Below are 21,718 nucleotides of genomic sequence, written 5' to 3'. Positions count from 1 at the left end.
CTGGTTTTTAGTCCAAGTCGAGTTGCAAGTGTCTTTACATTTTGTCAAGTCGAGTCAAAAGTCACACACCTCTGTTTGTTTTTATGATTTCTCAGTGTGTCGTGCCTTGTACCTGACAGGATGAAGAATATTCCGGAGACGAAGGCGAGGATGGTGCGCTGTGGCCGGATGTGTCCGATGTTGCTGATGACGAAGGCGGTGAAGACGAAGAGCAGGGACACCATGGGGAAGGGAGTGGCGGTCCGCACCATTTCTGGAGGACGTTGAGGATTACGAGAGAGGGGAAGAGAAGGACGGAAGTTATTAAAAACAAGATTGTGCCGACATCAGCAGAGAAAATGATTATGAATGAGAAACAGAATGCTGGAAGTTGTTTGCTGCCAAAATCCCATTAAAGGTTTTTTTTCTGGCAAGTGTTTTAACGACTTAATTCAAAGATTTTCTCCAAACTTTAAGTCTGTTACTGTACGTCTAATACAGTAGTTCTCAACCTTTTTGAGTGGCGACCCCCAATTTAACATGCATGTTGTCCAAGACCCCCACTCACTGAACACAATGTCACGCGACAAATAATGAAGCAGACAACAACTAAAACATCTCTCTGTCTGTGCATTTATATAGTTTTTTATATTTTATTGTTACTTTTAATCTAAGTCCTTTGCTATAAGTTTAAAGGTTCATTCTGACCTCCTGAGTGTGTAACAGTCAGACTCCTTGGAAAGTAATAACTTGCTACTTTGGGATTTGTCAGAAAAGACACAAAATTACCCAAAAAAGAATCAAATTGACCAAAAAATTACATAAAATTAAGCAAAAAAGGACTCAAATTGACCACAAAATGACAAAAAATGACCACAAAAAGACACAAATTGACCAAAAAAAAGGCACAAAATGGCCCAAAAAAGAAACAAATTACCAAAACAGAAACAAAATGACCAAAAAAAGACACAAAATGACCACAAAATGACCAAAAAAGACACAAAATGACTACAAAATGACCAAAAAAGACACAAAATGACCACAAAAAAGACACAAAATGACTACAAAATGACCAAAAAAGACACAAAGTTACCAAAAAAGACACAAAATGACTACAAAATGACCAAAAAAGACACAAAATGACTCCAAAAAAACACAAAATGGGCAAAAAAAAGACATCAAATGACCAAAAAAACTAAAACACATTAACACATGAACACTTTCACACAGTGGAGACAGAGCTGACTTCCAAAATAATCAAATTGACCTAAAAATTACATAAAATTAAGCAAAAAAGGACTCAAATTGACCACAAAATGACAAAAAATGACCACAAAAAGACACAAAATGACAAAAAAAGAAACAAAATGACCAAAAAAGACACAAAATGACTAAAAAAAGACACAAAATGACAAAAAAAAACACAAAATGGCCAAAAATATACATTAAATGACCAAAAAGACTAAAACACATTAACACATGAACACTTTAACACAGTGGCGACCCCCAGAAATCATCTTGGGACCCCAATTGGGGTCGGGAGCCCAAGGTTGAGAATAGCTGGTCTAAAACGCAGCAGGTTTGTGAAAACGCTGAGCCAAAAGTTTGTTATAATTCTGAGCATGAACCTGCAAAGAAAGCAGGTTTTATGTTGCAAGGTTGAACGTATTTTGGCTTACTAGAAGAAGAACTTAAAGATGCTGAAACATCTTTTGTTTTCCTGACAAATTCACAGTTAGAATAACAAAATACAGCTTTACAGGTTGGTATTGATTTTCCCTGCATGCTTATATCCAGAAGGAGCTCAGTCAGGGTCGTGTTGAGCGAGGCAGCCAATGATTTATTCAGCAGTTTCTCCTGCTCTATTATATTATGACCTGTGCTCTACCTGAGGACATTTATCTGGTAATAAACGGACCAAATGTCTTCCCCCGGTGTCTCCAGCAGCCAGCTTCAAAGAGACGGAGCAAACCGCGGCGGGCGGAGCGCTCTGAAGCCGGTTCAAGGTGTCAGCATCTTAAATCATTAAAACAGCTCAGAGACAAAGACGCCCTGTGAAGGACTTCAGCAACTTGTCAATATTCAATTTACTGTTTCGACAGAAAACAAAGTTAAGAACACTTCTTATTCTCTCAACAGATATGCTTCTTTACAGGTTCGCTGGCCAGAATTGGACGTTTTTGGTAGTGGGAATAAGCTTTAATCAAGCTGATTGTGTATACTGATAGAAATTACAGCTTTTTTAACAACTAATATAAGATAATTCTGTCTTTTCTCTGTCATATGAAAACCATGTTTCTCCAAAAGGTTAACTTCATGACTTCAGCATCGTTTTGATGGTTAAATATGTTTTTATTTTATCTGGAGTAAGCTATGAAAAGTTTAGTGAGTTTTATCTGAGTTTCTTCCCACTATATGTGGGATTTTAAGGACATCTTTCAAGTGTTGGAGTTGTCAACTTCCTGATTCCAGCAACGTTTTGTTAGGTAAAAAGGTTTATATTTGGTTTATTCAGCTTGAGAAGGATAAATCTGTCTTTTCTCTGTCCTAAGACAACCATGTTTCTCCAAAATGTCAACTTCATGATTTCAGCATCGTTTTGATACTTAAATATGTTTGTATTTGGTTTATTCAGCTTGAGAAACATTTGTCCAAAAAGCTCAAAATCTTCAAATTTGGAGATACGTGTAGCAAAGCAGTTTCTAGATGAATTATTCTTGAGTAAGCTATGGAAAGTTTAGTGAGTTTTTAATCTGAGTTTATTCCCACTAAGATAAGATAAGATAAGATAAGATAAGATAAGATAAGATATTAATTGATTGATCCCCCATGGGGGAAATTCAGGTGTAGCAGCAGCACAAGTACAGAGTTAAAACAGATTCAGGTAATACAAATTGAATAATACAAATTAAATAGAATAAAGATAATTTAAAAAATAATATAAAATAAAAATCTGAACAAACAAACAAACAAACAAACAACCAAGACCAAACTAAAAAACAAGTAGTGCAAACATGTTAAAAATGTATTTGAGATTTTAAGGAAATTCTTCAAGGGGAGTTCCTAATTCCAGCATCGTTTTGATGGTTAAAAAGGTTTATATTTGGTTTATTCAGCTTGAGAAACATTTTTCTTATTTTTCCTCATTCGTCCAAAAAGTAAAAAAATCTCCCAATTTAGAGAAACCTGTTCATTGATTGGCACAGCAGCTTCTAATGAATTATTCATAGTAAGGTATGAAAAGTTAAATGAGTCTTATGTGAGTTTATTCCAACTATTTACTTTTTTTATTGTTAATATGTTTTATATTCCTACTTGTTTATATTGTAAATTGTTAATACTGTTTGTTATTTATTTTTACTTGTTTATTTGCTAATACCTTTCTTATATTTCTAGTTTATACTGCTGTTTATTGTTATTTTGCTATCCACTTTTCAGCTGTAACTTTGGAAATTTCCCCATTGTGGAACGAATAAAGGAAATCTTAATCTATATTTGGGATTTAAAGGAAATCCTTCAAGGGTTGGAGTTGAGTCTTTGTTGGCAGGTGAAGAAATGAGAGCCTGATGAGACAATCAATGACACCTGATCCCTGTTAAGTCTCAGCTGCTTTAATCGCTCATTTGCTGTTTTTTTCCCCTGTGTGTATTTGTATAAAGTTTGTGGTGGGATATACAGATTTTACAGTACATATAGATCATTTTGAAGTGTCTTTTTTTTCCTCTACTTGCCCTGCAGCTTGAAGAAGTTGCAGGAGAGTTTTCACCAAATTAAACTGTGCAGATTCTGGTGCTGTTGTTGAAGTTTTTGTATTTGAAAATGGCTGTTTTTCAGCAGCTTGTGAACTTTTTTCAGCCAGTCAAGTGATGGTGCATCAAGAGGATATGAAGTAAAGAATATTTCTGATCAAAGTTATGTCCTAAAGCTCCTGCCACATATATCAGATTCAACTTATAGCAGTTAACTTTTAAATACTACATGCAGTTTGCAGAAGGAATCAGAAGTCGGCGTAAATGCAACTTTAGAAAAACTAGGAAACTTAAGTCACAGGAAGCGTTTTAATCTGTTTTGAACATGTGCGGTAGGCTGACAAAACCGAAAAAACGTCTCAATTTTTATACATATACATTATTTATACTTGCCTGTCCCAGAGTGACACGTTTTTATAATATCAAGACAGCAATTCAACAGTAAAATAAAGGAAAAAGTCCATTGTTTTTGCCAGCTAGTTTTCTCTGCAATCAGTGTTTTTGGCAACCGGCATTGTTTGTTTGCATACAAATGTTGTCTATTAAAGTTGATCTATTCTTCATTGTTTATTGTGTGTGTGTGTGTGTGTGTGTGTGTGACTTACTGAGTATGTTGGCTGTGTTTTCTGTCGTGATCTCTATCTCTGGCTCGGTGAAATACTCCGACGCCACACATCTGCCCTTCTCCGGTCCTGAGAGAGACAGAGAGGAAAATAGATGAGTGGACGGCTGAGTGGGAGATATTCAGGGCTTCTTGGGTCACAAACAATATGGAAGCATTTGCATATGGTGAATATAAGCAGAATAAACAAACATAAACAGAAGTAGAGAGAAAAAGACAGACAAAGGGCAGACGGAGAGGCTGGAAGTGAGACGAACAAAGAGGTGAGGGAGGATAGAGAGACTCCAGAAGAGATTAAAGAAAGAGAGAAACAGGGAGGACGAGTAGAGGGAGGAAGAAGAGAGAGAAAAAGTGAATTAGAGGCAGAGACAGATGGAGGTCAGGAGGAGAAAACAGAGAGAGAGAGAGAGGGAGAGAGAGGGAGACATACAGCAGATATATATATATATATATATATATATAGAGAGAGAGAGAGAGACTAACAGTAGAGAGAGAGAGAGAGGGAGAGGGAGAGAGAGAGAGAGAGAGAGGGAGGCATACAGCAGAGAGAGAGAGAGAGAGAGACTAACAGCAGATAGAGAGAGAGAGAGAAAGCAAGAGAGAAAGAGAGAGAAAGAGAGAGAGAGAGAGAGAGACTAACAGCAGATAAAGAGAGAGAGAGAGAGAAAGAGAGAGAGAGAAAGAGAGAGAGAGAGAGAGAGAGAGAGAGAGAAAGAGACTAACAGCAGATAAAGAGAGAGAGAGAGAGAAAGAGAGAGAGAAAGAGAGCGAGAGACTAACAGCAGATAGAGAGAGACACAGGAGCTGAATACAGACACGACAATTAACCTCAAACTGTAGCCAGAGAGAGGACACACACACACACACACACACACACACACACACACACATATCTATATATACATGAAAATATGCCAACAAAATGATGCATACATGCACCGACAGACAAACAGAACTTCTTTCACCCCTTTCTCAAATACACACACACACACACACACACGCACACACACACACACACACACACACACACACACACACACACACACACACACACTCGTCCGTTCCAAATGCCACCAGCGTTTCCCTCCTCTGACCTTTTGTACCAGGCGTCAGACAACAGGGAAACACAAACATGGCCGCCTCCCCAGAGCAGCAGCACCATGACCCCAAACACAGAGACAGCTACTGCAATAAGGACACTTATCTGTGTGTGTGTGTGTGTGTGTGTGTGTGTGTGTGTGTGTGTATGAATGGACACTTGTTTATCTGTTTTCCACTGGGTCGCTGTGATCTTTTCAGGCTAAATTCCACCATAAGTGTCACTCTGCTCCACTGATTCTCCGGCTGTTAATCACCACCATCAGACTTGATGTTTGTGTGATTTTAACACCAGCGAGTCTTACAACTCAACAGCTCGTGTGGAGCCTCCTGATGAAGTCAGTGGGTCACTGGGGACATTTTTAGCTTCTCCATTTTTAATTTTCTGATCATTTTGGTAACTTCAGGTAATATTTCGGGAAAAAAGTTGCAAATTTACTAGATTAAAGTGGCAAATCTGCATGAAAAAACTTTTCAAAATTTACGAGAAAAAAGTGGGAATAAAGCAACTTTTTTCTCACAGATTCACCACTTTAACCCTTAATAGGACACTCATTGAAATACTTGCAAATTCCAAATTCCAACCCTTGAGAATATTGGAGGATATAACAAACTGCCAGAATGTGTAAAAGAAACATATGAAAATAATATTTTGAGAAAAAAGTTTACGAGATTAAAGGGGCATATCTACGAGAAAAAAATGTGCAGATTTATGAGATTTAAAGTGGTGAATCTGGGAGAAAAAAGTAGCTTTTTCCCCACTTTTTTCTCATAAATCTGTGACTTTTTTCGCGCAGATTTGCCATTTTAAACCTCTTAAATCTACAACTTTTTTCTTGTAGATTTGCCACTTTAATCTAGTAAATTTGCAACTTTTTTCTCGAAAGATTACCTGAAGTTACCAAATATAGTTCTTTGCCTGATAAAGGGTTAATGGTTCAAAATGTGGTGCAGAACTCAGCAGACAGTGGCATGAAAGTGTTACGAACCGGCCACGAAGCAGACCCTCCACAGGCCGGAGTGCAGCGCCATCTTGACCTCGGTGGTCTGGTTCTGCTGCAGCACGATGCCCTCCTCCATCAGCAGCCAGTAGTCCGTCGACACGGCAACGCCCACCAGCAGCAGACCACAGGCCCCGAAGATGGACGAGAGCAGCGTCAGAGCCCTCGTACTGAACGAACTCATCTGAGGGGACAGAGAAAACACAATCCAACTGGCATTAACATTCAGAAACATGTCGGATTAACGTGAATAAAGCAGCGTATTGACAGGAGGAAAAGTATTCTGTTTACTTATTTATGGACAAGAGAGGAGGATGAATAAAAAACAAACAAACAAACACGCCAAGATGTGAGAATGGAGAGGTGAGGAGAGGACAGACAAAGATTGATTTATTTTATTGACTTTTAAATCTTAAAATATGCACGAGCAGATCAGAGAGGCACCGAGTGAGAGTGAGAAGCCTCTGATTGAAATCTTTCTTGACTTTCATTGAGTCCAGCTGTTAAATATGTATGTAATATTGGACAGGAGACGAGATGAAAGAGGAGAGGAGAGGAGATCCACCGAGAGGAGAACAACCTTGCACGAACTGAGACATTTTCATGTTAAAAATATCAAAGTGTTGAGCAGCTCTTCATGCCGATCCTGATCACAAGATAATCAGGGGACTGTAGTCGAAGGATTTTACTAAAAGCACACGGAGGAGGGCAGTAAAATTAACCCTTTGATGCACAACATGGGTCTAAAGTGACCCGATATGTATGAGATTTAATGTTTTATATCTTTGCAATGAACTATTTTCATCATTCAGTGTTCCAGGTTTTCCTCAATTAGTTTGTTTTTGATTATCATACATCCTAATTTTATGTTTTCCTTTATTCATTTTTTAAAATAAAATCCCTTTTTGTGTCGCTACTCTTCTAATGCACAACATGGGTGAAAAATGACCCATATTCATTTTTTAGCTAAGTAATGGGCTAAGCTAACTACTTAGCTAACTTCTTGGCTAAGTATTTAGTAGCTTGCTACTTAATTACTGCTTAAGCACTTCTGGTTAGATGCTATCTGCATTTCGTTGCTTTGTAATTGTGGCGTGTGCAATGACAATAAAGTTGAATCTAATCTAATCTAATCTAAACTTCTTGGCTAAGTATTTAGCTAAGTAGTTTGCTAAACTAAGTACTTAGCTAACTTCTTGGCTAAGTATTTAGCTAAGTAGCTTGCGAAGCTAAATACTAGCTTAGTAGTTAGCTTAGCAAGCTACTTAGCCAAGTAGTTATCTATGTCATAATACAAAAACTTTCTTTCTTCATAAAGTATGAGAGGAAAAATGGAAATAATATGTTTTTTTTAAATCAAAAACAAGATATTTAAAGAATACTTGGAATATTCAATCATAAAATAAGTTGATATCAAAAGATAGAGCACAGAAACACACAGCAAACATTAAATAACCTGGGGAATCAATGCGGGTCATTTTAGACCCATGTTGTGCATCAAAGGGTTAAAGACTGGGGGACTGGGAGACAGACTTTACTCACACAAGAAGTGGAAACTAAAGGACTCAACAAGAATTTAGCTGTGGGATGATAAATGCTGCTCTGGAGAAAAGGTTTTGAGAAAAATAAACAGGCCTTGAGCCAACAGTCATCAGGCAGTTCAGGAGGTGCAGAAGTCTTCAAATGAAGCCGTAATGTAATGAAGGCAGGGAACGAGGCCAAAAGCCAATAAAACGAAGCTCTGACACGAGAAGAAAAGATCAACATCAACATATCATTACCAGCGAGGAGGGTGGGAGGATCAGGATCGAAAAAACAATATACAGTCAGAGAGAGGATCTGAATACCAACAGCAGGAGGAGGATCCTCCCAGGATAAAAGAGAGAAAAACAGAAAAGGGGCAAAGAAAAATGAGCATTTACTTTAAATGTACACTCAATGAATGGGACTCACAAAAGGACAGAAAATAACTAAAATACTTTTCCCTTTGAGAGACCAATATAAGGACGTTTAGTTTAATCATGCTTGAACCCAGAGCACAATAATTATTATTATTTTTAAATGAATCAGTATATATTTCAGAGACTGAGGAAAAAAAAGAAAAGAAAAAAAGCAATAAAAACTGAAAGAAATGCATAAAAGTGCACCAACACAGTGCTGTAAAGCATGCAGCATTTCCAGTTAAAGTATAATAATAATAATAATAATAATAATAATCTTTATAGAGACCAAGGAAAAAATGAATAAGAAAAAAAGCAATAAAAACTGTAAAAAAAAAAAAAAAAACTGCACCTACAAAGTAATGTAAAGCGTGCAGAATTTCCAGTTCAAATATAATAATAATAATAATAATAATAATAATAATAATAAAGTGGAGTGAAAGTGGAAAATAACATCAATTTAGGTTTTTTTTTTTCATGTTAATATTTATTTATTTATTTATTTATTTATTTATTTATCTATCTTTTAACAGTTTTAGGAAGTGTACTTTCTTTGTCAAAATGTGGGAGTAATTTTTAAAATTCTGACAGTTAAAATATAATAATAATAATAATAATAATAATAACAACATTTATTTATAGAGCACATAAACGCATGTTACAAAGTACTTTGCAAAGAAAAGCTAAAAACAGACATAAAAAACACATTTAAAAAAATTACATCATCCCATGCAATTAACATACAATTGCTACAGTAAGCTAAAGATCAGGTAAAATCAGGAAAGGCTCTCAGATGAAAGTATGTTTTAAGAAGAGACTTAAAAGAGATCACTGGCTCAGCCGACCTGAAAAAGGCCAGATGTTGAATGGAGCCTGCTGTAGCCATCAAAATATTTACGAGTTTTAGGAGCTTTCAGTTTTTGCACATTTTGAACTCTAAAGTGAAAGTCTGCCCACAGTGGCCCTCAATACAACTACATGCATTTCAGCATGAAATCTTAAAAGTGCAGTGTAGAAATGCACAAAATTACTTCTTGCATTAATGTTGGTCTGCTGTTCTTGCACTGATAAAAAAGAAATCACAGTAAGTGGTTATTTTTTATTTGCTTCAAACCTTTTGTATTCCTATTTATACTGTTAAACATGCATTTGAGCATGAAATATGTTACTTCACTGTAAAGAAATAGACACAAAATAAACAAATAGACTCAAAATGAACAAAAAAAACCCAAAATGAACAAAAGAAGACACAAAATTAACAAAAAAAGACACAAAATTAACAAAAAAAGACACAAAATGACCAAAAACATGAAATCTTAAAAGTGCAGTGTAAAAATGCAGGAAATTACTTCTTTTTATTTGCTTCAAACCTTTTGTATTCCTATATATACTGTTAAACATGCATTTGAGCATGACATATGTTCAGTTACTGCACTTTAAACACATTTAAAATTGCAGTTTCATCAAATCTGGTTAAGTGCACAGTCCTTTATGTGGCCCTGTGGTAGTGAACATGAAATAATGTGGCCCCCTGCAGTATTTAAGTTGCCCATCCCTGCTATAATGAGCCCCGCTGGTCTCCAGTCAGGCTTCAGGTAACATGCAGTGCAGTTTGACACTCACTAGGTGGCAGAAACGCTGCCTCTGCATGCATCTTTTCAGCTGTTGACACACTGAGAAACATCCCCAATCTCTCTCCCTCTCTCTCACACACACACACACACACACACACACACACACACACACACACACACAGCGGCTCATCCATCCAGTCAAAATGGAGGTCACATTCACTTTCACCAGGCTGTGGTGTGTGTGAGTGAAGCAGGCGTGAAATATCAGGGACGACTAACTGAAAGACCCAAAAAGCTGCTCCACTGTGGTCAAACCAAGGTTGTAATAGTTTTTGATTTTTCATTAGTTTTAGTTTTAATTTTGTTGTCAATTTTTGTTTTCAAATTCGGTTAGTTTTAATGAGTTTTTAGAGTGAGTTTGCTAATTTAATTAGTTTTTATTTTTTGGAAAATTAGTTTAGTTTTAGTGTTAGTTTTAGTTTTTTTGTAATGAGGTGTTTGTTGGGTGCCAGATTCAATAAGGTCACAATAAATGTCCCTTTATTTCCTTTTATTATCCATTTCAGCTCCAATAAGTTTATTAAGTCATAAAACCAAATAGATGAAATAGATTTCATATCAACCAAAAAGGTTTACGTATGAAAAAAGTTGACAAAGACGGAAAAAAAAGGACATTTTCACTATAATTTTAGTTCGTTTTGTAACCATAAAATACAGTTTCAGTTAGTTAACTCTTGTTTTTATTTTTATTTCAGTTAACGAAAATGTTTTTTCAATTCTAGTTTTAATAATTTCGTTAGTTTCTGTTAACTATAATAACCTTGGGTCAAACACAACAGAAGCCTTCTCTCACACCACCTTTCTGCACAATATTGTCTTGGAATATTTTTTTCATTTTTAATCCTTTTCATGTCTTTTCGTGTCTTTTTTGTGTTTTTTTGTGTGTTTTTTGGTAATTTTGTGTCTGTTGTTGATTCCTTTTTTAGTTATTTTGTGTCTTTTTTTTTGTCATTTTGTGTCTTTTTTGTGTCTTTTTTGGTCATTTTGACATTTCTGCCTAAACAAACTACTCTAACATTAAACTCTCAGTAAAACAAGCTGCCAGTCTGCTGCTGTGAGTTTGTATACAATCATCCAAACAGCCGGGCCTCATGCAGTTCACATCACCTGCAGCCACAGAGAGAACTATTAATTAAAGCCGGAGTGGAACCACGTTCATAAAGTTCAATAAAACATGCCGCCGGCTTAATTTGCATTTTATAAAATATAAATTGTGTGCAGCGCTGTGAGTAAACATGATTTATGGAAATACATGCACATATACAGCTTAATGTCCAGGCTGTAGGTGTTAAAGTGTCAATATGTTTATCAATATGATTTGCAATGCATAAGCTGAGCCGCGATCGATTTGTTTCTGTGCTTTATGTTGTTTATTTTTGAGGGCGCTCATATAGAATATCCAACCCACACATATATATGTTTTAATGTGCTGGAGAAAGTGAAAACAGTTCAAATGTACTGCAGTAAGTAAAGTTTCAGAATCACACGAGGGAGGTCTTTTTTTCTTGTTTTTAAAAAATATATATTTTACAAGCTATACATCTGTAGAAAACTTTAAACTATTTTTTTAGTCACAACATTTTAACATTACTTTAAACCATGGGTCTCAAACTCGCGGCCCGCGGGCCAATTGTGGCCCTCGTGAGGATATTTTGTGGCCCCCACCTTGATATGAAAGTTTAATGTGAGTTTTAATTACTTTTTTTGGTAATTTTGTGTCTTTTTAAAATCATTTTGTGTCTTTTTTTGGTCATTTTGATACTATCTCCAGCGGCCCCCAGGTAATTTGAGTTTGAGACCCCTGCTTTAAACTAATGTGTTTTACCTTAAAAAATTACTTTATTTTTAATATATTTTGTACCTGTTTTGTAACAGTTATCTTTGCATTTCTGTAAATGCAATCATCATATGTTGACCATGAATTGTGCTATAAAAAACAGTTTATGCTCATTTTAATGGGCATAAATTCTAAAACACAAATTACAGAAGTGTCTTCTTTTCACAGAAATGTGATTTTCTTTTTGCCTATACAGTATATTAATAATACTTAAAAATATATAACATATAGATATTGAGCCTGTATAAACTCTATGGAGTCTTGGAATATTTTGTCCATTTTTGAATCCTTTTCATGTCTTTTTGTTTCTTTTTTGTGTCTTTTTTGGTAATTTTGTGTCTTTTTTTCTTGTCAGTTTGTGTCTTTTTTGTGTCTTATTGGGTCATTTTGTGTCTGTTGTGTCTTTTTTGGTCATTTTGTCTCTTTTTTGGTAATTTTGTGTCTTTTTTTAGTTATTTTGTGTCTTTTTTGGTAATTTTGTGTCTTTTTTTCTTGTCAGTTTGTGTCTTTTTTGTGTCTTATTGGGTCATTTTGTGTCCGTTGTTGTGTCTTTTTTGGTCATTTTGTGTCTTTTTTTCTTGTCAGTTTGTGTCTTTTTTTGTGTCTTATTGGGTCATTTTGTGTCTGTTGTGTCTTTTTTGGTCATTTTGTCTCTTTTTTGGTAATTTTGTGTCTTTTTTTAGTTATTTTGTGTCTTTTTTGGTCATTTTGTCTCTTTTGTATAGTCATTTTGTGTCTTGTGTCTTTTTTTAGTCATTTTGTCTCTTTTGTGTCTTTTTTGGTCATTTTTGTGTCTTTTTTTTGACGTCATGAAGAAGTCGTGCTCTGGCGCTTTAACCCTCCAGAGGGTTAATGAGAACGGTTGTCAACTTTTTACTTTTTACAGTCTGTTACCAGAGACATTTATGATTGTTGTTGATGTTTTGCTCTGAATAACTGACAGAAACAGGATGTTGAAGGAGGCTCAGCGACTCTTTAAATGTTGTTTATGAGGACGAGAAAAGGAGAGAAGCAGCGCAGCCGATAAGAGAAAACAGCCGAGGACAAAATGAAGTCAGCAGACAAGATCAGGAGAGAGACAGATAAGCAGCAGAAAGAAAGAAAGAAAGAAAGAAAGAAAGAAAGAAAGAAAGAAAGAAAGAAAGAGTCTGTCAGGCAGGAGGAGTGAGGAGGAGTGACCTCATCACTCAGCGAGACGCTGCAGAGCAGATCCAGCCGTGTCACAGACGATCCGCTCACTCAGACATGAGTCACACGTTGCAAATATTTGATATGGTAAAAGACGCCTGGCCTCAGGTGAACCAGACATCTGAACCCCTGCAGAGGGAACGGCTCACACGCCAGGGTTGTGGTGGTGATGAGCGTGCAGAAAGAAAGAATGTGCACGTTTAATCGTAGAGGAGAAAAGATCACATGAAGAAAAGCAAACTTCAGGTTTTAGGGGGTTATTTTGATATCGCCCAGAGGTTTTACAGGCATTTTTTCCAGGCGTTTTAGGCCTAAATGGGTTAATGAAAGGAGCCTGCTGAGAAAAAAACAACATGATCTCACAGAAATCCGTGAAATAGCCACGGATTTCGCTTAACTCAAAATCCGTGGAATAGCCACGGATTCGCTCAAATTTCCGTGAAACTGACACGGATTTCGCTACAATGCAAGTTAATGCCAGTCATATCCCGTGGCTATTCCAACATACAAAGTGATGTACATTCACTGAGTGAATATTTTGAAAATAAAACATATATTTCTCGCTAGAAATGTGATCAAAATCCATTTTTATGCAGAAACTAAGTCAAAATATTGATTTTTCACTAAAAATGAGAGAACTGTCCGCCATGTTTTTTGTTCTGACCGCTGGGACCTTGAAAGTCACGTGACTTGGAACAAACCAATAGCCAAGGGATATGACTGTCATTAACTTGCATTGTAGCGAAATCCGTGTCAGTTTCACGGAAATTTGAGTGATTCCGTGGCTATTCCACGGATTTTGAGTTAAGTGAAATCCGTGGCTATTTCACGGATTTCTGTGAGACCAGGTTGGAAAAAAAAAAAATTCTTGACTTTTTACCTGATTTGTTCTGTCTGTTTTTGTGTCTAAGCGAGTCTCATTCAAGGATAAATCTTGTTCTAAATCTGCCCATCAGGCAGCAACAGACCAGCGTGGTCCCTCTGAGGGTCACAGCACCAACAGGAAGTCTCCAGAGCTTTGCAGCCTTGCAGCAGCTGCTTCACCTCCGCTGCATGCTGCCTCTCGGCTCTTCTATTTGCAGCTCTTCATCCGTATCTCTGGCTCTAATAAACATGGGTGGCCCTCTATTTAAAACCCTCTTCTATGTTGTTGAAATTAAAATTCTCTCAAAAGATTTCAGACTTAGAAGCGATAACGAAAAGACTGGATCAAGTGAAAGGTAAAGGAATAAATGTTTTGGTAACACTTTACAATAACCATCATTTATAAATGGTAAACAGATAGTTTATTAATGTTTAATCATCATTTATAAACCGTATATAGGCCATTTAGAATGGTAAATACATCATTTATTAATCTTTAACTAACTAGTTCTTATTTATTTATTTATTTAGGTTGGTTTTGTGATTTTGTTGTTATTTCTATATCTTTTTCTTTTCTTTTTCTTTTTTTTACTGTGTCCATTGGTGATTTATGTTGTGTTTTTTTTAAATTAATGAAAAAATAAAAAATAAAAAATCTTTAACTAACTAAATCATTTATAAATGACAAATAGATGGTATATTAATGTAGGTTTATAGTTACTTTACCATTAACAAACAATTAAATTATAATTAATAGTTTATTAATAATTTTAGTTGCACTCATTATAACATTTTTAACATCATATTAAGTATGTTAATGATTTTGAAATGATTCATATACCTTTAAGAAATTGGTTTAAAACATTTAAAGATTAAATATGCAAATAGCTCTTTGTAAAAGGTTAATAATTGGTCTATAAACCATCTATAAACATCACTTAGATGGTTATTATAAAGTGTTACTAATGTTTTATTTCTCTGCAGGGTTCTGTTTCATAATGTTGTTAATCTGAGCCGCTCTTTGCAGAAACAAATACTTGGAGTGGACGTTGATGTGCTGTTGCCACGACGGATTTCATGCAGCCTGTTTCACGGCTGCAGCGCTCTGCTCAATATGAGACCAATTTAAAAAAAATGTTTACTCCATTAGTCACATGAAGGGTTTCCACAGGCAGCTTTCTTCATCTGCAGCTCCACTTTATCGCTCACAGCGGATTTCAAGCAGAATTGTCACCAAAACACGTTGGTGTTCACTTCCTGATGAAGGTTTTGGTTTATTTATCAGTTTCTATCTGCCACTGTGCTGCTTAATGAGTAGAAATGGTCGAGGTGTCAATCACGATACGATTTTATCCCGATACTTGAGTCACGATACAATATTATTGCAATTTTAAGCATTTTGCGATATGGTGAGTATTGCGATACAATATATTGCGATTTAACTGTTTAACTGCATTTCGTGTCCACAAAATTAAATTCAATCAAAAATTGTTTTGTCCAATAAGAGAAAATTCTCAGTCTATTCATCTCACTTCAGTCTTTTTATTTCTCCACAATGAGTCAAACCCACAGACTGACCAACAAAGTATTCAGTCAAACTGAACTCAACTGATATTAAACATGTTGGACGACAACAACTGCAGCATTTTATCAAACTTTCAAAAACTTTAAGCTTCACTGCTCTCCTTTTTTATGAATGAAACATTAAAAAAAGCCGAACTTTGAAACATCCGACACGAAATCCTGATGCACATGATGCCTTAGATCTTCTAGTTTCATATGATACCAGTATCTCCAGTATATTAATTCAATTTTTAATGAAATATAAAGAAAGTCTAACTTTACAACGTTATTTCGACAAAACAATATTTGACCACCCTTTTTTCCTCCAATATCCATGGTTTTCTTGATAATGATTTTGGCTATTATCAAGAAAACCATGGAAAATGTCTAGATATCAGCTCTTAAATTAAACTCTTATGAGCTATTTTGTTGTTATCATTATATTTGTCCAAACAAATTAACCTTTAGTTGTACCAGGCATTAAGATAAACAAGAATTTGAAGAAAACAATGGTCTAATATTTTTTTTTCCATGACTGTATATTCTGGTGCCTATAGATTCTTTACATCTTCTAGTTTCATATGATACCAGTATCTCAAGTATAATCCTAAAAGTGAGCCCGGCGGCCATGAATTGATATAATATTGCCACGAAAAATATTGTGATACTATGCTGTATTGATTTTCCCCCCACCTCTAATATAAAGCTACTATAGTTACATTCCTGCAACGCTACTAATAAATAAAACACATAAAAACACCAAGAATACCAACAGCCAAGGCAACCCTCTGGCAAGTTTTTTTCCCCAAAAAAAGTGCAAAAATGTATCACAAAGTATATCACTTATTATGTTTCTCCATTTTTCCACTTTTCACCAGTCTGCCCTCCTATTGGCTACCACTTGGCAGAACTTGATTCAGAGTCCAGTTTGCCTGTAAAAACTCATGTTAGACACCAAAAAAAAAACTAAAACAGGGTCCAAGTTGAAGAATGCCCTTTATAAATAATTGTGCATTGCTTTCTGACCAACCAAACACCATGTAAAAAGTCTCAATGCTTCAGTTTGTGGATAAGTTATAAATATTTGAAAGTGCCAGACAGTGCAACATTTATTATGTTTCAGGCAACACATGCATTATAAAGCAGGCCTACACAACCCAATACAATCCCCCCAAATATATCATAACTGCAGCAGAACGTACAGAGTCTAATAAGTTGTTCTTGTGTAAAAGTGTAGAGCCTCAAACTCAAATTACCTGGGGCCGCTGGAGGCAGTATCAAAATGACCTCTTTGAGATCCTCATTTGGGAAATACCAGTTTGCCTTGTATATATTTTCATTTGTTTACCTTATGGTTTGTTATTTACTTTGTGAATATATACCTCGAAAAAAAGGGAAAAAATGCAAGGTACAATATTGTAAAGACAATGAAGTGACTGATTATGTTTGTGAAGGTAAGAAGCCTTGCAATAAAGTATTAAAAATGAGCAAAAAAAGACACAACATTACAAAAAAAGGCACAAAATGACAGAGAAAAACAACACAAAATGTCCAAAAACACTAAAGTACTTAAAAAAGATACAAAATGATAAAAAAGACAAAAAATGACAAAAAATACACAGATTTACCAAAAAAGACACACAATTACTTAAAAAAGACACAAAATAATCAAAAAAGATACAAAATTACAAAAAAAGACACCAAATGACTGAAAAAACACTAAATTACTTAAAAAAGACAGAAAATGACCAAAAAGGACAAAATGACCAAAAAAGACACAAAATTACAAAAAACACACCAAATGACCAAAAAATACACAGAATTACCAAAAAAGACACAAAATAATTTCAAAAATACACAGAATTACCAAAAAAGACACAAAATAATTTCAAAAATACACAGAATTACCAAAAAAAAGTAATTAAAGGGACCTTCCACACACTACACAGTAAAGTGCCATTCAAATAAAACTCACATCAAACTTTCATATCAAGGTGGGGGCCACAAAATATCATCATGAGGGCCTCCAGTTTGAGCCCCCTGGTGTGGAGGGTCGGAGGGCCGACAGTGTGACTTTCTGAGAGTCAAACAGCGAGACGTCACCCAGAGACACTTGAAGAGACGTCAGCAGAAAGTCACATCCTGAACGAGACAACGGTGATTTGCGCTCTGCTGGTGTAAATAAGCATCAGTCTGAGTGGTGGAAATGTCAGCTCAACATGAGAGGCAGTCAGACTCAGAGCTGCTGAGTCAAAACACACAAATCCATCCTGCAACTAGAAGAGAAGAGACAGAGCCGAGTACCTGCAGCACTCAGATAACTGTCTCACCCCGCCGCTTCTTAAGATTGCTTCATTCACGCTGTTTCACATTCTCTCTCCACTAAAACACACACAGTGCAAAGTCCTCCAGACTGACTGCAGGCTGGATGTTACAGTTTCAGATCCACTAGACTCTGAAAGGCAGAGAGCGATAATTACAGAAGGAAAACAGGATTTCAAGTTTTCAGGCTGCAAACTGTGGAACACAAACAGGTTGTAATGCTTTTATTTACCTTAATGCCTTTATTTATTATGTCTTAACGTGGTGGAGGGGTCTGTGGGCCCCCAGTGTTTCTGCAGGGGCACTCGCTCCATATAAGGCATGGATCTCAAACTTGCGGCCCGCGGGCCAATTGCGGCCCTCGTGACGATATTTTGTGGCCCCCACCTTGACATGAAAGTTTAATGTGAGTTTTATATGAATGGCACTTTACCGTGTTGTGTTTGGAAGGTCCCTTTAATTACTTTTTTGGGTGATTTTGTGTCTTTTTTTGGTAATTTTGTGTTTTTTTTTCAATAATTTTGTGTATTTTTTGGTAATTTAAGTAATTTAGTTTTTTTCTGTCATTTTGTGTCTTTTTTTAGTAATTTTTTGTCTTTTTAAAAAATAATTTTGTGTCTTTTTTAATAAGTTTGTGTCTTTTTTAAATGATTGTGTGTCTTTTTGGTAATTATGTGTCTTTTTTATGGTCATTTTGTTTCTTTTTTAAGTAATTTAGTTTTTTTCTGTCATTTTGTGCCTTTTTTGGTAATTTGGTGTCTTTTTTTAATAATTTTGTGTCTTTTTTATTGATTTTGTTTCTTTTTTTAAAATCATTTTCTGTCTTTTTTTCGTAATTCTGTTTATTTTTGGTCATTTTGTTTCTTTTTTAAGTAATTTAGTTTTTTTCTGTCATTTTGAGTCTTTTTTGGGTCATTTTGTGTCTTTTTTGGTAATTTTGTGTCTCTATTTTTGGTCATTTTGATACTGCCTCCAGCGGCCCCCAGGTAATTTGAGTCTGAGTTTGAGTAATCTGAGATTGATCAAGGCAAAATGGTCACAGGGGCGGTGCAAGACCAAGAGACGATTTAAAGACCCCTATGACGACAAGGCACATATGTATGTAATAAAACGAGACTCAAAACATGAAAAACAAAGGACTTGGTGCTTAATTCTTAAATATCTATTCATATTTTCCTTAATGTCTTCATAATTTTAAATGTCTCACCATTAATTTCAATGGTCGCTGTCAGTTTCTCACAGAGACCTTCAATCTATTATTAATCATTTTAGAGAATGAGGTAGTTTGGCCGACCTGCTCATCGATTTCTCGTCCCAGTTTGACGTGACCTCAATCTTTCCGACATGTGGGGAACCATGTTAACAGCACAATGTTTTAGGCTTCTGATGGATCCAGACAATCTCTTTATATATCCATATAAAAATCCTATTAATCCTCTGTACTTTATTTTTCTTTAAATACAGAAAGACTGAAGAAAGCGTGAGGATGAGAACTGTTGTGAGAGGTCAAAGTTTTTTAGAAAGCTCATGTACACACACACACACACACACACACACACACACACACACACACACACACACACTAAACGGTAGCAGGCTGTTTGCTGAGATAGCTGACAACAAATGGGCTGGGATGAGGTTCTCTTTGTAGTTTAAGCCTTGAGAATATAACCACTATTCCCAGGTCGCACCAGCCGCTAACTAACTGTGCGTGTGTGCTGGGAGGATCCCGGAGCAGAGGCGATGTAATGAATTACAGATGAATGGAGCTGTGGTGCTTAGGAACAAACAGGCAGAGGTAATGATGTGGGGAGGAAGGAGAGAGGGGAGAGAGAGAGAGGGAGAGCAGGAGGAGAGGAGGTGGAAGGAGGAGGAAAGAAATGAGGGAGTGTAGGGTGAAAGACGAATGTTTTGCCAAAGATTTTTCCTTTTTATGTCCAGGAATTGTTACATGGCTTACTTGACTTATGCCTTTTATACTCCTATAGGCTGTAGACAACTTGTTTCCGTCTGGGTCTTTTCTGTGCTGCTTGAACTATGACGCTGTTTCCATTTAGCAGTAACATGTGGTCTGAGTCAGGGCCGTCTCTAGGCATAGGCGACATAGGCGGTCGCCTAGAGCGCCAAATGATAATAATAATAATAATTTTCGATGCCCATTGTTGCCCTCGCTTCGTGTTCTGTCTTGAACACTCTTGTTAAATATTAACAAAATAAAGAAACAGATAAACACTGATATTTTGTCACTTGGTGGTGCTGAGTCATGTGACGTGTGGTCATTGCCTTGCCCCCCTTTAGACGGTCAGATCGCTGTCAGAGGTCAGGTCACGTCAAGTGACAGACACGTTATGTTTTGATAAATGTTGCAAGATGAAACGGCCGTCAAAGCTCTCCGGTGCGCAGTGGCGAAAGAGAAGAAAAGAGGAGGAGAAGAAGTCCCAATATCAAGGTAACGTTATGTCATCTTTTTTAAATGCCGTTTTGTATGAAGACGTTCCATTTGTAATAGCTTGCTAGCTAGGTTGAAATAAAGCAACGCTAGCTTAACACAGTTCAGCGCATTTTTCGCGGGGTTTGCCCTTTCATCGTCTCTCTTGTCTCTAACTTTGTTAGCGGTCTCCAGCTGTGCTTCTTTGCAAATTTACTTGTAAGTTAATGATTATATAGACAGACAGTTGTATTATATAGCCTGGTTGGCACCATGGACAAACAAAAACGGGAGTTCCCCCCTCCGTGAAACAGCAAGCGGAGCTGTTTAATATGAATGGATTTCGCCTAGAGCACCAAATGGGCTAGAGCCGGCCCTGGTCTGAGTGATCCGAACACAAGTGGACAGCTCTAAATACACAAGATCGGATGTCAAAAACCACATTCGGAGGTGGTTCAGGCTGAATGTTTCCACATTCAGATGGTGGTGAGAACTGGTATATGACTACTAAACTACAGAAGCACTGATTTGACATTTGTATGGAAGAGTCTGACTTTACGATGGTTGTTTCCAGCACTGTTGGTTTGTTCTGCAGTGAGCAGCAGGATGGGGAGCTGTCCACCAGCGTGGTGCTGAAAACCAGCCTGACTCTCCTCTCTCCTGTCAGAACCACTCGTTTAGTTTCTCTCTACCAGAGGTAGATATCCCTCCTCTTTAGGCTCTTTTGGATTTTTTTCGACTCAGCATGTTTGTGGTTAAAGAGACTGTTAATAAATAAACATATCGTCACACTGTTAAAATAACCGCCTAAGTCATTTTTTTCAAAATTGTTGTTGTTTTTTGCCTAAATCATCTCTTCATGACGCCGGCCACCTAAAATCACCTCCATCCTCAGTTGATCAGATCATGTGATTTTACCCCTTTAAGATAATGACATTTGTCAAGTGTGTGACTTAAGCGGATTTATTATGCAAAGTCAAAATAAAATGTGACCTAGGCAATTTTTTTAACATGTCTTTGTGACTTAAGCAATATATGGTAACATTTTATTTTGAAGGTGTCTAAATAAGAGTGACATGAGCGTGTCAAAAACATGACATGGGATGTGTCATGAACATTAATGACACTTTAAAGTAACATTAATGCTCATGATACTTGTCATGTCATGTTTCTGACAGGCTTGTGTCACTCTTATGTAGACACCTTCAAAATAAAGTGTTACCATATCTTGCTTAAGTCACAAAGGCATGTTCAAAAAATTGCCTAAGTCATTTATTTCTCTTAAATTACATAATGTACACACAGTGTTATCACTATTATCACTACATCCTTTTTGAGTGAAATGATCAATAAATGTCATATGTTACACTTTTAGTGAAGTTTTTAGTGTTTCCTGCAAAACATACAACAACAAAAAATGAGTTGGTCGATTATTTTAACAGGGTGATGATGTACAAAAGGACAAACAAATAATTTCAGACTGTACATGTTTA

The 21,718-nt window shown here is 36.3% G+C and overlaps 1 protein-coding gene across 2 annotated transcripts in view; it reads right to left on the bottom strand.

The window, feature by feature from the left end:
• The window catches only part of cacng7a (calcium channel, voltage-dependent, gamma subunit 7a), a 60,376-nt gene that overhangs the window by 24,786 nt on the left and 13,872 nt on the right, over positions 1-21,718 (bottom strand). Inside the window, exons 2-4 of one of the 2 annotated variants that reach the window (XM_059350567.1) lie at positions 6,438-6,633; positions 4,334-4,420; positions 113-253 (exon numbers count right to left, since the gene is read on the bottom strand). In XM_059350567.1, coding sequence (XP_059206550.1) covers positions 113-253; positions 4,334-4,420; positions 6,438-6,633 — 424 coding nt within the window. Of the gene's footprint in view, positions 1-112; positions 254-4,333; positions 4,421-6,437; positions 6,821-21,718 lie in introns of those variants that run through there. The other variant, XM_059350566.1, reaches the window with a different exon arrangement.

This window comes from Centropristis striata, chromosome 14 (assembly GCF_030273125.1).
Source record: "Centropristis striata isolate RG_2023a ecotype Rhode Island chromosome 14, C.striata_1.0, whole genome shotgun sequence".
Lineage (NCBI taxonomy): Eukaryota > Metazoa > Chordata > Actinopteri > Perciformes > Serranidae > Centropristis > Centropristis striata.
This window is presented reverse-complemented; position numbering and strand designations above follow the sequence as displayed.